The 15,674-nt window shown below is 42.1% G+C and overlaps 1 protein-coding gene across 3 annotated transcripts in view; it reads right to left on the reverse strand.

The window, feature by feature from the left end:
• The window catches only part of TMOD1 (tropomodulin 1), an 89,146-nt gene that overhangs the window by 17,138 nt on the left and 56,334 nt on the right, over window positions 1-15,674 (reverse strand). For all 3 annotated transcript variants that reach the window (XM_073664542.1, XM_073664551.1, XM_073664534.1), the window contains exons 5-8: window positions 11,918-12,007; window positions 11,287-11,417; window positions 9,795-9,902; window positions 77-220 (exon numbers count right to left, since the gene is read on the reverse strand). In XM_073664542.1, coding sequence (XP_073520643.1) covers window positions 77-220; window positions 9,795-9,902; window positions 11,287-11,417; window positions 11,918-12,007 — 473 coding nt within the window. The remainder of the gene's footprint in view (window positions 1-76; window positions 221-9,794; window positions 9,903-11,286; window positions 11,418-11,917; window positions 12,008-15,674) is intronic.

Here is a 15,674-nt window from a genome sequence, read left to right on the forward strand (position 1 = left end):
TCAAACACTGATTCAGGATGATATGGACCAAGCTGATATGGTCACCAAACATTAATAAGAACATTTCTCACCATACCTGATTGTCTATCTTCAGCTCCACCAATGATGTGTTTTGCTGGAGAGATTCCACAAGAGCTAAGATTCCTGTTCCGCTGATGAAATTAGACTCCACGTTTAAGCTCTTTAGTACAGTATTGACTTTTAGCATATCTGCAAAAGCCTTCAACAAAGAAAAAGCCTGGGTGAATAAAAAGTAGTATGCTTTACAGCACACCTGTACAAACCGCACAATTGAAAACTATATGAGCAAAACAGTGAAGCACATTGTAAATTACGATTTTATCTATTTTTTATTCCTCAAGCAAATACAATTAAAATGGTGTACTGATCTTTATTTTTTTTATCATCGAACTTTGAGAGCCATAACTTTCTGTGAATACATCCATATTAAGGCTTGTTTCTTTTATTATATACTTTTTTCATGGCACTATTTTGGCATATGTCATAGCTGTATTTCCATCAATATAGCTTGTTTTTTTTTTGTAGAACTGTGTGACGAAATACTGGATACCTCTTCCTTGAACCCTACAGTAATTGGTGTTCTGTTTTTCAAGTACATGTTATATCTTTGGTTTTCACGGATATGGGTATTGGACGCGGCCAAGGCATTTGACTATTGAATGGGAATTCCTCTGGGCAATGCTAGAAAGGCTTGGTATGGGCTCCATTTTTATCTAATGGATAAAGTTACTGTATGGGAGGCCGGTAGCTAGATTACGGGTTAACGGGCAGCTTTCCTCTGCCTGTGAACTGGGTAGTGGCACAAGACAGGGTTGCCCGCTGACTGCCTTGCTCTTCGCACTAGCCATTGAGCCTCTTGCCGCAATCATTAGGAATCATCCTGGTATCGAGGGTTTTCGTAGAGGGGCTGTAGCGATGAAAGTGGCTCTTTATGCTGATGATGTATTATTGTTTTTAGCAGAGGCCTCCACAACCCTACCCGTGGCAATGGAGATTATTGAGAGATTTGGGAGAAATTTGGGTTTAGTGTTTAACTGGAGTAAAACAGTTCTGCTTCCATTGGATAATGGTGACAAATGTTCCATTCTATATGAATAGAAAAGACTTTGGCACTCCAATGTAGATGCTTTTATAACGCTTTATTGAGACCCCATATACCACTACAGCGCTTCCATAGGCACCTCACGCAGCAGGATATTGCAGGATTTCCTTTAACTACCAGACTTCTGGTCCTGAGCCTCACATGCGGCGCATGTTATTTGCTGCAGTCAGTCAAATTAACAGCCGCGGGTGGTGGCACACGATGACTGATTAAATTAGCTGTCAGGTGTGGGGAAACATGCGGGCTCGGAGTGTGAGCTCGCATCAAAGGCAGGGACACAACTTTTGACGTACAAGAACGTCAAAAAAGGTCATGAAGGGGTTAAAAGAAATAGGTCACTATATGGTGCACCTGCAGCCTGGTATGTTTTTCTCTGAAACGCTGCAGTGTTTCACTGTATGGTTTGAAGAGCCATTCTGGAACCATAGGGACAGACATGACTAGGCCAGTGCAGCCACAAGCCAGCTTCTACCCACCCCACTGCAGGTGATTGAGAGGCCTCTCCCTATGTACACACATGGGAGAGACCTGTCAGGGACTGTGCTGGACTAATCAGATCTCTACCTATGGTCCTAAGACGACTTTTCAAATTATGGTTTCTCTGAAATATCACAGCATTTCAAAAAAGACTTAAATGACTGCAATTGTACAGCCAGGCTCTGTTTCATGTTGCTCGTGGTTTGGGCATCATGAATCTAGTGACAGGTTCCCTTTAACTCTACATGAGACATAAAGGAAGGGTGGTTTCACACTGCGTTTTGGCACACATTCGTTGTTCCCATCGGGGCTTACGTCTGAACTCCCCGCAGAGTGGGATTTGTGCGTATGTACTGGCGGAGCTATAGACAATACACTGTGTGCAGAATTATTAGGCAAATGAGTATTTTGATCACATGATACTTTTTATACATGTTGTCCTACTTCAAGCTGCATAGGCTTGAGAGCCAACTACCAATTAAGTAAATCTGGTAATGTGCATCTCTGTAATGAGGAGGGGTGTTGTCTAATGACATTAACACCCTATATAAGGTGTGCTTAATTATTAGGCAACTTCCTTTCCTTTGGCAAAATGGGTCAGAAGAGAGATTTGACGGGCTCTGAAAAGTCCAAAATTGTGAGATGTCTTGCAGAGGGATGCAGCAGTCTTGAAATTTCCAAACTTTTGAAGCGTGATCACCGAACACTCAAGCGTTTCATGGCAAATAGCCAACAGGGTCGCAAGAAGCGTGTTGGCCAAAAAAGGCGCAAAATCACTGCCCATGAATTGAGGAAAATCAAGCGTGAAGCTGCCAAGATGCCATTCGCCACCAGTTTTGCCATATTTCAGAGCTGCAACGTTACTGGAGTATCAAAAAGCACAAGGTGTGCGATACTCAGGGACATGGCCAAGGTAAGGAAGGATGAAAAACAACCACCTTTGAAAAAGAAACATAAGATAAAACGTCAAGAATGGGCCAAGAAATATCTTAAGACTGATTTTTCAAAGGTTTTATGGACTGATGAAATGAGAGTGACTCTTGATGGGGCAGATGGATGGGCCAGAGGCTGGATCAGTAAAGGGCAGAGAGCTCCACTCCGACTCAGACACCAGCAAGGTGGAGGTGGGGTACTGGTATGGGCTGGGATCATCAAAGATGAACTTGTGGGCCCTTTTTGGGTTGAGGATGGAGTGAAGCTCAACTCCCAGACCTACTGCCAGTTTCTGTAAGACAACTTCTTCAAGCAGTGGTACAGTAAAAAGTCAGTATCGTTCAAGAAAAACATGATTTTCATGCAGGACAATACTCCATCACATCCATCCAACTACTCCACAGCGTGGCTGGCAAGTAAAGGTCTAAAAGAAGAAAAAATAGTGACATGGCCCCCTTGTTCACCTGATCTGAACCCCATAGAGAACCTGTGGTCCATCATAAAATGTGAGATCTACAGGGAGGGAAAACAGTACACCTCTCAGAACAGTGTCTGGGAGGCTGTGGTGGCTGCTGCACGCAATGTTGATCGAAAACAGATCAAGCAACTGACAGAATCTATGGATGGAAGGCTGTTGAGTGTCATAATAAAGAAAGGTGGCTATATTGATCACTAATTTCTGGGGTTTTTGTTTTTGCATGTCAGAAATGTTTGTTTCTAAATTTTGTGCACTGATATTGGTTTACCTGGTGAAAATAAACAAGTGAGATGGGATTATATTTGGTTTTTATTAAGTTGCCTAATAATTCTGCACAGTAATAGTTACCTGCACAAACAGATATCCTCCTAAGATAGCCAAATCTAAAAAAAACCCCACTCCAACTTCCAAAAATATTAAGCTTGGATATTTATGAGTCTTTTGGGTTGATTGAGAACATAGTTGTTGATCAATAATAAAAATAATCCTCTAAAATACAACTTGCCTAATAATTCTGCACACAGTGTAATGGTGCCGACAGAGACAACAAGTGCTCAGTCATGCATCATTTTCGGGTGTGTATGCCAACTGGGGACAGACTATCAAACTTAATAGACTGTGTCTGGGTGTCTCTCTCCAGTAGGCGTACATGCCTGAAAAAGATCCACGACAGAGCGCAAGTTCACTCTGTCTATGACTCCATCAGCACATATGGACAAATCCCACTCTGCGGGTTGGTCAAACTTAATGTTACACGCACGCCGCCTAAGTTCATATAGGGGCGAGACCGGTTACATGAATTCGTTGGAATCCTGGGGGAACCATTACTCAAGGTGACCATAGGCTGCAGCTTCTCTCAGGCACACGATAGATTCAGTTGCTGACCAGACACATCTGGCAAGGGTCTTCATAAACGGTAGAACAGTAACATTTAATGAGGCACGGCCAGTGAATTGTAAATGTCTCCTTGAGCAACAGGCTCCAGTAATAACAGTACAGTCTCCTTGGCAGCACAGCAGTAAACAGTCTATTATCCGGTAGAACAGTACAGCACAGTTTTAATGCATACACAACCACAGGCTTTTCCTTCACAAGGACTCAATAGTACACAGCATTCTTTATCCTGCATGGAGATGGAGGGGGGAAGGGTGTGATGAGTGTTATGTTCTGCTACCAGAGCTAAGGAAAGAGAGGAAATCTGTCCCTACGATAGAACTCAGCTGAATCCCTACGATGTAACAGGGAACCTGATCCTGCGATCAGACCTGCTAAAGTCCTAAGCTAGTCTGTACGGAGACCTATAGATGTGGGGAAGGAATCCCTACAAGTACTAAGGACTGGGAGGAAAATGGGACACCTCCTAACAGAAATGGTAGCAGACAGACAAACAAACAAAATATATAGAACACTGAGGTCCGTAGACCAAGCAAACTAACAGAGTTAGATACAGAGCACAGGCTAGCTAGAAAGTAGTTATACAATGAAGTCCAGCAAAGCCAGAAGGGCGGAGCAGGATTAAATAGGCCAACGAGGTCATGTGACCAGCAAAGGAAAAAACCTAAGAGCAAGGTTCTAACAGTACCCCCCCTTCTAAGAGGATCCTCCGGATCCCCTAGGACCAGGCTTATCAGGAAATCTCCTGTGAAACGCTCTGATAAGTCTGGACGCGGAAACATCATCTGACCTCACCCAAGAGTTATCCTCGGGTCCGAAACCTTTCCAGGCCACCAGATACTGCAAACTACCTCTATACCGTCTAGAGTTAAGGATGCGAGAAATTTCATATTCCCCGTCCTCCACCACCGGAGGAACAGAGGCAGAGGCGTCACCATCCGATACAACAGCTTTTTTTAACAGAGAGACATGAAATACCGGATTAATTCTCCAGGAGGTAGGAACCTGAAGCACCTTAAAGGGCCCTACAAACTTGGGACCCAATTTCTTAGAAGGAATCCTCAACCGCAGATTCCTAGAGGACAACCAAACCATGTCACCAACAGCGAACAAAACCTCCTGTCGTTTCCTATCAAAGTAGTCTTTAGATTTTCTGTTGGCCTCCTGAAGATTACCACGCACATCCGTCCAAACTCTCTCCAAATCACCGGAAAAATTCTCCTCCTCAGGCACGGCAGATCCCAACTTGGAGAACGACCCAAACGACGGATGTCTCCCAGAACAACAAAAAAAAGGCGAACAACCAGCAGAAGAAGATGTATGATTGTTCAGAGCAAATTCAGCAAGTGGCAGAAACTCAGACCACCCCTCTTGATTGTCTGCCACAAAACAACGCAAGAACTGCTCAACATCCTGGTTTTTCCTTTCTGTCTGGCCATTAGATTCAGGATGATATCCGGACGAGAACGACAGATGAACTCCTAACCTGTCACAAAAGGCACGCCAAAAACGAGCCACGAACTGAGGACCCCTATCAGAAACAATGTCAGTAGGAACGCCATGAAGTCTGACAATTTCCTTGACAAAGGCCTTAGCGAGAGTTTTAGCGCAGGGCAGTTTGACGAAGGGAACCAAGTGACACATCTTGCTAAAACGGTCCACGACCACCCAGATGACAGTAAAACCCTCAGAGGGGGGAAGGTCAGTTATAAAGTCCATAGCCAAATGTGTCCAAGGAGCACTGGGAACCTCCAAAGGACAAAGCAACCCCGCAGCAGGAGTATGTGAGGACTTAGATCTAGCACATATAGTACATTGACGCACCCACTTAATGACTTCCTTCTGCCATCCAGGCCACCAAAAACTGCGACCCACCAGTCTCTTGGTCTCAGAGATTCCGGGATGACCTGCCAACCGAGATTCGTGACACTCAACAAACAAATCTCTCCTAAAGGTCCCAGGCACAAACAACCTCCCATGAGGAGTGTTAGATGGGGCATTCTCCTGTGCTTTAAGAATCTCATCTTCCAAAACGGAGTCCAAAGCAGCTATCACAACACCTTCTTGTAAAATGTTCTCCTCTTTCTCAGCACCGACTATGGGAGAAAAATTGCGAGACAAGGCATCCGCCTTAACATTCTTAGTACCAGGGATGTAAGTAACGGAGAAATTAAACCGCGAGAAAAACAGTGCCCACCTAGCCTGACGGGCATTCAGGCGCTTGGCAGCATCAAGATATATCAGATTTTTATGATCCGTAAGAACCTGAACGGGAAATTCCGCACCTTCCAAGAAGTGGCGCCAGTGTTCAAATGCGAGTTTAATAGCCAATAATTCCCGATTATCAATATCGTAATTCAGTTCAGTCTCCGAAAATTTTTTTGAAAAAAAGGCACAGGGATGTAATCCATCCCCGTTATCCTGAGACAATACTGCGCCAACCCCCACCGAAGAAGCATCAACCTCAACCAAAAACGGCTTAGTCACATCAGGCTGCATAAGGATGGGAGCAGAGGTGAACCTCTCCTTGAGATACACAAAAGCTTCAATGGCCTCAGAAGACCACTGAACCGCATCAGCACCTTTCCTGGTGAGATCGGTCAGAGGTTTGACAATACTAGAAATTTTTTTTATGAATTTTCTGTAATAATTGGCGAAACCTAAAAACCTCTGTATCGATTTCAAACCAATAGGCCTAGGCCATTCCTGTACAGCTTGAACTTTAACCGGGTCCATCTCAAAACCTTCGCTGGAGATAATGTAACCCAAAAAACTAATTCTCTGTACAGCGAACTCACATTTCTCCAGCTTAGCAAAAAGCGAATTGTCCATTAACAATTGTAATACCTCACGTACGCTCCGCCAATGAGACTCCAGATCCGGCGAATAAATCAAAATGTCATCCAAATACACAACCACATTTTTGCCGATCAAAGGTCTAAGGATGTCATTAATAAGATTCTGAAAAAATGCAGGAGCATTAGTAAGACCAAAAGGCATAACCAGATTCTCAAAATGACCCACAGGAGTGTTAAAAGCAGTCTTCCATTCGTCACCCTCCTTCATGCGCAACAGATTGTATGCCCCCTTAAGGTCAATTTTAGAGAACCACTTGGCCCCCATTAACTGGTTAAACAGATCAGGAATCAATGGCAGTGGGTAAGGATTGCGTACAGTAATTTTGTTAATCTCATGAAAATCCAGACAAGGACGTAAACCGCCGTCCTTTTTTTTTACAAAAAAAAATCCAACCGCCACAGGAGACTTAGAGGGCCTAATGTGACCGGCGGCCAAACTTGTCTGTATGTATTCATTCAAAGCCTTCCTCTCAGGAATAGTAAGGTTAAATAAACGACTTTTAGGAAGAGTCGCTCCAGGGACAAATTCAATAGAACAATCATAGTCTCTATGGGGAGGCAAAACCTGCGATTCCTTCTCAGAAAAAACTCTCCAAAAATCCTGAATAGGAACAGGCAATTCTCCCCTATCCAAAGCTGCAATACGCCCGTTACAACACTTGTCATAACATTTATGGCTCCAGGATTTAATTTCATTGGTAGACCAATCCAGTACAGGATTGTGAAATTTTAACCAGGGCAATCCCAATATTACTGGAGAAGGCAAGTTATTCAAAACTACCAAATCCAATTTCTCATGGTGAACACCATTAATAGTGAGAGGAAATTCACAGACCTTGAGAGTAATATTCTTCAAAGGGGAACCATCCACAGAAACCACAGCAATGGGGGATGATAAAGGTTCGGGTTTTAAATTGAGTCTTTTCAAGAATCCCCCATCAATTACATTCAGAGTAGATCCACAATCAACAAACACCCGAAATTCCATTAATTTTTCTTGAGCAATCGTGGAAGCAGCTAAAAATACACCCTTGGAATTTAAACAGGCAATACGGGCATGACTGACCATTTTTTTTTCTTTCTTCATACGAAGCTCACAGCCTTTAATCAAATGACCAGATTTTCCGCAATAGAAACACAAGCCTTCAGAAAATCGACGGTCTTTTTCTTGAGAGCGAGGTGCCACTGATCCAATCTCCATCGATTCACCACTGTTAGTACACACATTCTCATAACCAGAAACTGACATAGCAGAGGATTTGCTCTCATTAACCCTTGCACGCAGTCTCCTATCCACCCGTATAGCTAATTGCATAGCCTGTTGCAAATCTTCAGGTGTAGGATAAGCAATTAGCAGGTCTTTAACCCTTTCATTGAGCCCAGCAAGAAATAGACTTTTCAGAGCAGAATCGTTCCACCCTGTTTGAGTAGACCAACGACGGAAATGAGTACAATATTTTTCCACATTACCTGATCCCTGTCTCAAACGTCTTAACTCAGTCTCAGCTGATGCGACACGGTCAGGATCATCATATAATAGTCCCAAAGCAGAAAAAAAACTATCCACTGATCTGAAGCATGTATCACTAGGTTGCAAAGAAAAGGCCCACTCCTGAGGCTCTTTGCGCACAAGTGACATTATGAACCCTATGCGCTGGGATTCATCCCCAGAGGACTTGGGTCTCAAACGAAAATACAATAAGCAAGCATTTTTAAATGAAAAAAATTCTCGGTGTTCACCAAAAAATAAATCCGGCAAACATACCTTAGGCTCCAAGAAATGTGCTCCAGGACAGTTACTCACGTGCTGATGGAGCTCGGCCACCTCCAGAGAGAGTCCCTGCAGGCGATGAGCCAAATCCTGAACCGACACCATGATGGAACAGAAAAATCTTTCCTTAGAGAATTTGCAGGCTGGACTTACTGTTATGTTCTGCTACCAGAGCTAAGGAAAGAGAGGAAATCTGTCCCTACGATAGAACTCAGCTGAATCCCTACGATGTAACAGGGAACCTGATCCTGCGATCAGACCTGCTAAAGTCCTAAGCTAGTCTGTACGGAGACCTATAGATGTGGGGAAGGAATCCCTACAAGTACTAAGGACTGGGAGGAAAATGGGACACCTCCTAACAGAAATAGTAGCAGACAGACAAACAAACAAAATATATAGAACACTGAGGTCCGTAGACCAAGCAAACTAACAGAGTTAGATACAGAGCACAGGCTAGCTAGAAAGTAGTTATACAATGAAGTCCAGCAAAGCCAGAAGGGCGGAGCAGGATTAAATAGGCCAACGAGGTCATGTGACCAGCAAAGGAAAAAACCTAAGAGCAAGGTTCTAACAATGAGGGAGATGATCTCTATGACAGGCTTCCTTCCAGTCCTTATCTTCCTGGCCGATAATACTCCACACTGTTAGCTCAGGGAGTCTAACTGACCTTTGTTTAGCTTCCCTCCTGACCTGAATTCTGTTCCCTTGCCTTCTGTGAGATACAGATCATAAGCCACTATTCTCTTCAGCTTCAGCCAGACAGTAAACAACTTCCCAACAATGCCCCTGGGGCTCTGCTAAAACATTCCCCTTCTCCTGTGACCTGTGTTAACCCCTCTAGTTGCTGGATGCTTCTGGAGCACAACACTTCCTGTCTCCTGTGCTTGTGTTACTTCTAATAGTTGCTGAATGCTTTTAAAGCAAAAGCACTACTTCTGCATGTCACAGTAAGCCTCGAGGGGACCAATGAACAGGTGCCAAAACGCAGTGTGAAAGCATCCTTAGGAATTCTTTTGTAAGATCATGGGGGTCCTACACCCAGTACCCCACCAATCAACCTCTAACAGTGTAAATAGTCTGGAGCAGAACAGCAAAGCTCAGTGCACTATTTAGTGGACGTGTACTGCAGATCAGCCCCTATTTTTTTCCATTGATGATAACAGCTAATAGGTAACCAAAAAAGATAAGTTATCAATATACCAGTAGTAGACAGCCCCCTTAATGCCCGTACTAAAATGGCGGTTACGTGCCATTACTTACAAATGCAACAGGATCATTGCTCCTTGTTCCCACAATGCTGAACTTCTTCACACAAGTATTATTTTTCATTGCTTCAGCATATTCTTTTAATGTAAGTATAGGAATGTTCTAGAAATGGAATATCGGTTGGAAGAAATGAATAATGATGATTATGATATATAGTCATTTGTATCTTTGAGATATAAAGTACAATTAATACAAAAATTACCTGTAGCTATGTTTAAGCACTAAAACGTCTAAATAAGTGGGTTACATAAAAAGTTGAGTATCAGAAAATACATCACAACTTATGTTTTTCAGATCTGAGCTATTGCCAGATACATATTCACAATTCTGCTGATTGCTATTGTAAACAGTTAAAAAACAAACAGATGCATTCTTGTATTGGGACAGATTTTCCTATGTGGTGCTTGTGTACATTTTCCAAAATGTGAATTACTTAAGCAATGCCTATGTGTACACTATTGCAGAAAGCATCATTTAGAGAGAATAAGTAATAGATCACTCACCTATTTTTACTGCAGATTTCATCCCTTATATTGTAGCAAGGGTGAAATCCAGATGAAAATGCAGGTTTTTTGAATTTGTATTGTGTCCCACCCTTCTTTTTATGGGATAGCCCACACACATACCGCAATATAGCCTATGCATCCTTGTTTTGCAGACCACCAAAGAAAAGACTTGGTCAAATTCATGGATTAAACTCATACATTTCTATAAACGGGTCCATGACCTGAGTGGACAACATATTCGCGTTTCATCCATGCTGTTTGTTAAAAACCAAGGATGTGTGGATTCGGCAATAGAAAGAGTGAGAGATCACAGCACAGGGCCTTCTGTACTTAATTAGATAAATAGAACTGTATTATAGGTACACTTTCCTATAATACAATTCTATTTATCATCCTAAACAGCCATTAGATGATAAGCAGGGTTTCCAACCATCCACAAAATTCCTGTACAACCTGTATGATGGAAGGCATTACCATGAACAAAAGAAAACTTAAAAAGCCACCACTAAAATCCTGCATTTTGAGGGATATCTCAAACTTTTGGAATAAATCAGAAATGTCCATTATTTTAAACTATGTAAAAACATCTCTTTGGAATTATCGATTAGCAAGCTGTACTTAACCACCCTGGGTGTCAGTAAATCTTATTCCTGTGTATCAGAAAATTCCACATTAATATACTGTGTGTATGTGGCACAATCATGATTTTTGGGAACATGACAAAAACAAAAGTTTTTGTTAAAAAAGACACAAAATATATCTGTGAAGTTTTAACAATGTTTTTAGGCAACTATGTAAACTGTATGAATTAATCTAACTGTCCTAGGCAGGACAATTTTCTACAAATAATGCAGTAGCTGCTGCGGTGGCGTTAGCCTTTCAGGTGCTGAATTCTTCACAACTTTTAGTCCATGTCAGTAGTTTACTATTGAGGATATATCATAATTGTAAAATGTGCATTATACCTTAAGACTACGTACCCTTATATTGTTAAGATTTACATCCTCAAGGTCGGGATCATTGTTTTTTATCCGTTCCAATGTTTCATCCACATCTGTTGAATTAGGTTCTTCATCAGGAACAAGCTTATATTGTGTTGGCTTAATCACACCTATATAAAGATTAGCACATAACCACAGTCATAAGAAAAGCCTGAAATACCGAAAGTATATTAAACCAAACTCAATCTTTATTAATTAGTTTTATTATTATTTTTTTAATTTTATCTAAGTGCTGCTATTAATATGCAGGAGGTGACATGCCATATGTAAAAGAGAGACCTGTCTCAGAGGATGCATAAAAGCGGACAGAACTTCTGCGAGCAGCATAAAGCAGAGTTCACATTGGCACCTGTCTGGTAGTGCAACATGACCAATATATCATCAATGTTTAGACCCATACAGTATAGCCCTTGTAACATATGTGTGTTCATATAACAATATATGTACCAAAGAAATTGAGCTAAGGACCTTATTACATTATAACACAGTGGCAGTGGTGCATTGTACTAGAAGTGCTGCCTTTCTAGGAAAGCAGAGCATGTGCAGTTGGGCAATGTACTGTCTAAAAAGCTGACATATTATGGTAGCCATATTATGGAAGCAAACTTACTGTTAAGTCCTTCTTTGTTCACTATATTGCTACTGGCGAGGGCTTCATAATACTGCTGGTTACTCATCAGCGTGTGCATTCCCAGGATAGCTGAAAGAAATCAAGATGGAATATGAAAATATACATACTCACACATGGTTAGAGTGCACCTGCCATGTTATTAAAATATAAAATAAATGCAACAGCTTGTAGCTCTGGTGCTCCCTATTATGTCCTTACTAGTTTTGGAGCACATACCTGTGATATTTTCAAGCACACACTCCGCACAGTTACCAGTTAAAGAGGTTCTCCAAAAACATAAAAAAAATGGCCCCTGTCCTGTAATTCAAGTGGCAGCCTGTCCTATTCATATGTCAGGATAGGCTGCAGTCTGAAGAAAGACAGTTCCCGAGACCTGGGTCTCAACTGACAAAGGAGCTTAGTTGTAAGTAAGCATACCTCTGTGAGTCGAGGAAAAGGGAAGAAATAAGTCTTCTGCTTGGCTGTTAAGCATTAGTTTGCCGATTGCATAAGTCTCTGCCACTGACATACAACTTTAACCATGTATGTGCTACAAGTCCTGGATTGACAATGTATCTTCAGTTTCATTGCTCCTGGCTCCGTGTCCTCTGGTGTTTCCTGCTCTGCTTGTTTGTCTGCTGTTTGTCTGCTGTCCTGTGTACCCCCAGTCCTAGTTCTTGCTGATCCACTTGCCATCTGGCTTTGCCGTGCCTTTGACTTTGGTCCATATTGATCACCCAGACCAATGCTTTACAGAATTTACCTCACCAGGAAAGCCACGTACAATCCCAGTATAATCAATTCATGATCCCAAATAAAACAAAAACAGAGGACATGTAGTTGTTTTTGAGAAAAGGACTTATTCAGTCCCGAAACACGTAAATAAAATATATGAATTCTACCCTCGTGCTTGGAGCAAGTATCTTTTACTCAGCAGCGGGGTCACTTTTAATCGTCATGTCTCCTTACCAGGGCTGTGGAGTCGGTAAGCCAAACCTCCAACTCCTCAATTTCCCTGATTCCTGCCTGAGCATGTACATAAAATGCAGCACCGATCCATCTCAACTAAAAGCTTAAATTCTTAGATCAGGAATAGAACAGAATTTTATAGAACATTTCATAACTTCCCAAATTCTTATGAAAACATTTACTGCATTGTACTACTGTACCAATTTATTATATATTTTAGGAATCGGTGCATTTTATACCGACTCCAACGCCACCAAAATGGACACAGTTTTCGACTCCAACTCCACAGCCCTGCTCCTTACTCATCAAAAACACTTCCTGCAATGGCGCTGTTCCAGCGATGTTGTGTTGTGTCACATGCCGACTGCAACTAATGAGCGGCCGCTCTTTTGACTGCAGTTCACCAATTTTCCGTTAGGGTGGATTTCTGCTCTGATGAAATAGTAAAGGCTGTAGCTACTGGGCGGCAGGTTACTGGCTGTTATTAGACATAGGGCTGGTACAGGCAGCAAAATCTTCTGTGAGCTGTAAGCTACTGATAAAAGTAGATTATAGCCACATGGAGAAATTAAAGAGCTGATTATGATGGTAGAGCAAAGCTAGATTACAGAGGTGAATGAGAGGGATTTCACTAAATACTGCATGTGGAGTAAAGATTATAGCTAGTGCAGATACCTAAGAGAGGCGTTACAAGAGTGACATTGAATAAGCTGTGCATGAAAGGGAGATCACCAGCTCTATCTGTGCTCTTACAGCAGAAGTAAAGCACTGCCTCCACTTCCTGTGGTATTTCTCTATTACTATAGATGGATCTAAATCAGACATTATCATCACTGTCCCCATTGGGGCTCACAATTTAGATTCCCTATCAGTCTTTGGAGTGTGGGAGGAAACTGGAGAACCTGGAGGAAACCCACATAAACACGGGGAGAACATACAAACTCCTTGCAGATGTTGTCCTTGGTGGGATTTGAACCCAGGACCCCAGCGCTGCAAGGCTGCAGTGCTAACCACTGAGACACCATGCTTTGTCTTCTTGGTATGTATTTTTTACAAGACAAAAACAAGTCATTTTACCACTGTCGCTATTTTCTTAAGTGTTACCAGAGAATGTTGCCCTCTTCACATTACTAACACCAGACCCATGTGTACTTTTTTATTAGCACTGTGTGCAATTAGTTAACATGAGGAGGAGGATTGTAATAAGGCCATGTATCAACTCCAGGATATAATATGTACAGCATAGCTCTCCATTATACTAATCCAGCTAGGCTCATGTATCATCATAGCAACAGAAGTCAAAAAAAGGTGGAGATCTTATTTTTGGAAAAGCACATAACAAAGAAAATAGACATGGTGTATTATAAGCATTGTCTTAAAATACCCGCTGAGATTTCCAAGGGATGGAGGATGTTATGAAGTGAAATGGAAAATCTAAAAATATGAGGAATAACTTCTGCTCACAAACTGCTGATTTACTTAAGATTTTCATAAACAAAAAGTGAGAGAAAAAAATAATCAAAATGTTGTTCACACAGTGTGGAACTGCTGTGGAAAGCCATAGGAACATTCACAGCTGCAAATTTACACTAAATCATGTGGATTTTAATGTAGATCTGCCTATGGATTTTCTGCTGCACATGGGTAAAATAAAAAATATACTTTGCCAACCTCCTGCCGTACAGACAGCCTTCTACAATAAAATCTAGTCCATGTGACCACTGCCGACTGGGACTGGCAGCTGCAGTCACATAGACGAATTGTCATCACAGTAGACTGGGTTCTATAGAGAGACAATGAGACAAGAGAAGTGCCAGAAGATGTGAATATCATAATTTTATCATTTTAAATGGGTTGTCCATGATGTGGACAATCCCTTTTAAAATGTAGTACTGCCTCTTGCGAAATAAAAAAACAAAAAACATATATACACTTCATGCACTGGCACTGTTCCAGCAAACTCCATACTCAGGGTATGCATGGTATTTTTATGCCATGTGACCTACAGCCAATCAACAGCCGCTATTGGGTTGCTGCGCTCTTACTTCTCTCTGGCAAATGTCAGACAAGCAGAAGGAGTGAGCGCAGCAGCCACTGATTGACTGCAGGGCTCACGTGGCATAACAATGCTAATACACTGGCAAACATTGCTGGAACAGCGCTGGTGCAGGAGGTGAGTATATGTTTTTTAACTTCACATTGGGGTCCTCTACACGGAAAAAGGGGTTTTCTAGGTAGTGTACAACCCCTTTAAACCTTGTCAATTTTGCTTCTGACCCGTAGGTAATCTACAGCAAAATTCTACCCCATACATAAGATTCTGTTTATACTCTTAATTTTTGTTTATCCTGTTCATTTGTTGCTTTTTGCTGGTCAGAATAGTGTAGTATGCTGACTAGTGATGAGCGAGCATGCTCGCCACTGCTCGGTACTCGTCCGAGCATCTCAGTACTCGAGATGCTCAGAGCTCGCCGAGTACTTTTGAGATGCTCGGGCGGGAGCTCGGGTCCCCGTCCTGCATGTTTGGCGCTATTTAGAGCACCAATCATGCAGGGATTGTCTGCCACTCACTGTAATGTCACAGCCATGGTGGTTGTGGCATTACAGTGATTGCCCAAATCGATGGGAACAGTGCTCACAGTGAAACATGAAAACCAGCAATTCAGTAGCGGCATACACCGGTACCCGACAATTTAGAACAGAAAGAATAGAGCATCACACATAGATTAGATAGATAGAAACATGTCAGTCACATATATAACAAGTACAGTGACAGTGTTGGTTACTA

Source organism: Phyllobates terribilis, unplaced genomic scaffold (assembly GCF_046119375.1).
Source record: "Phyllobates terribilis strain yellow unplaced genomic scaffold, ASM4611937v1 Scaffold_1__5_contigs__length_1240528914, whole genome shotgun sequence".
Classification (NCBI taxonomy): Eukaryota; Metazoa; Chordata; class Amphibia; order Anura; family Dendrobatidae; genus Phyllobates; species Phyllobates terribilis.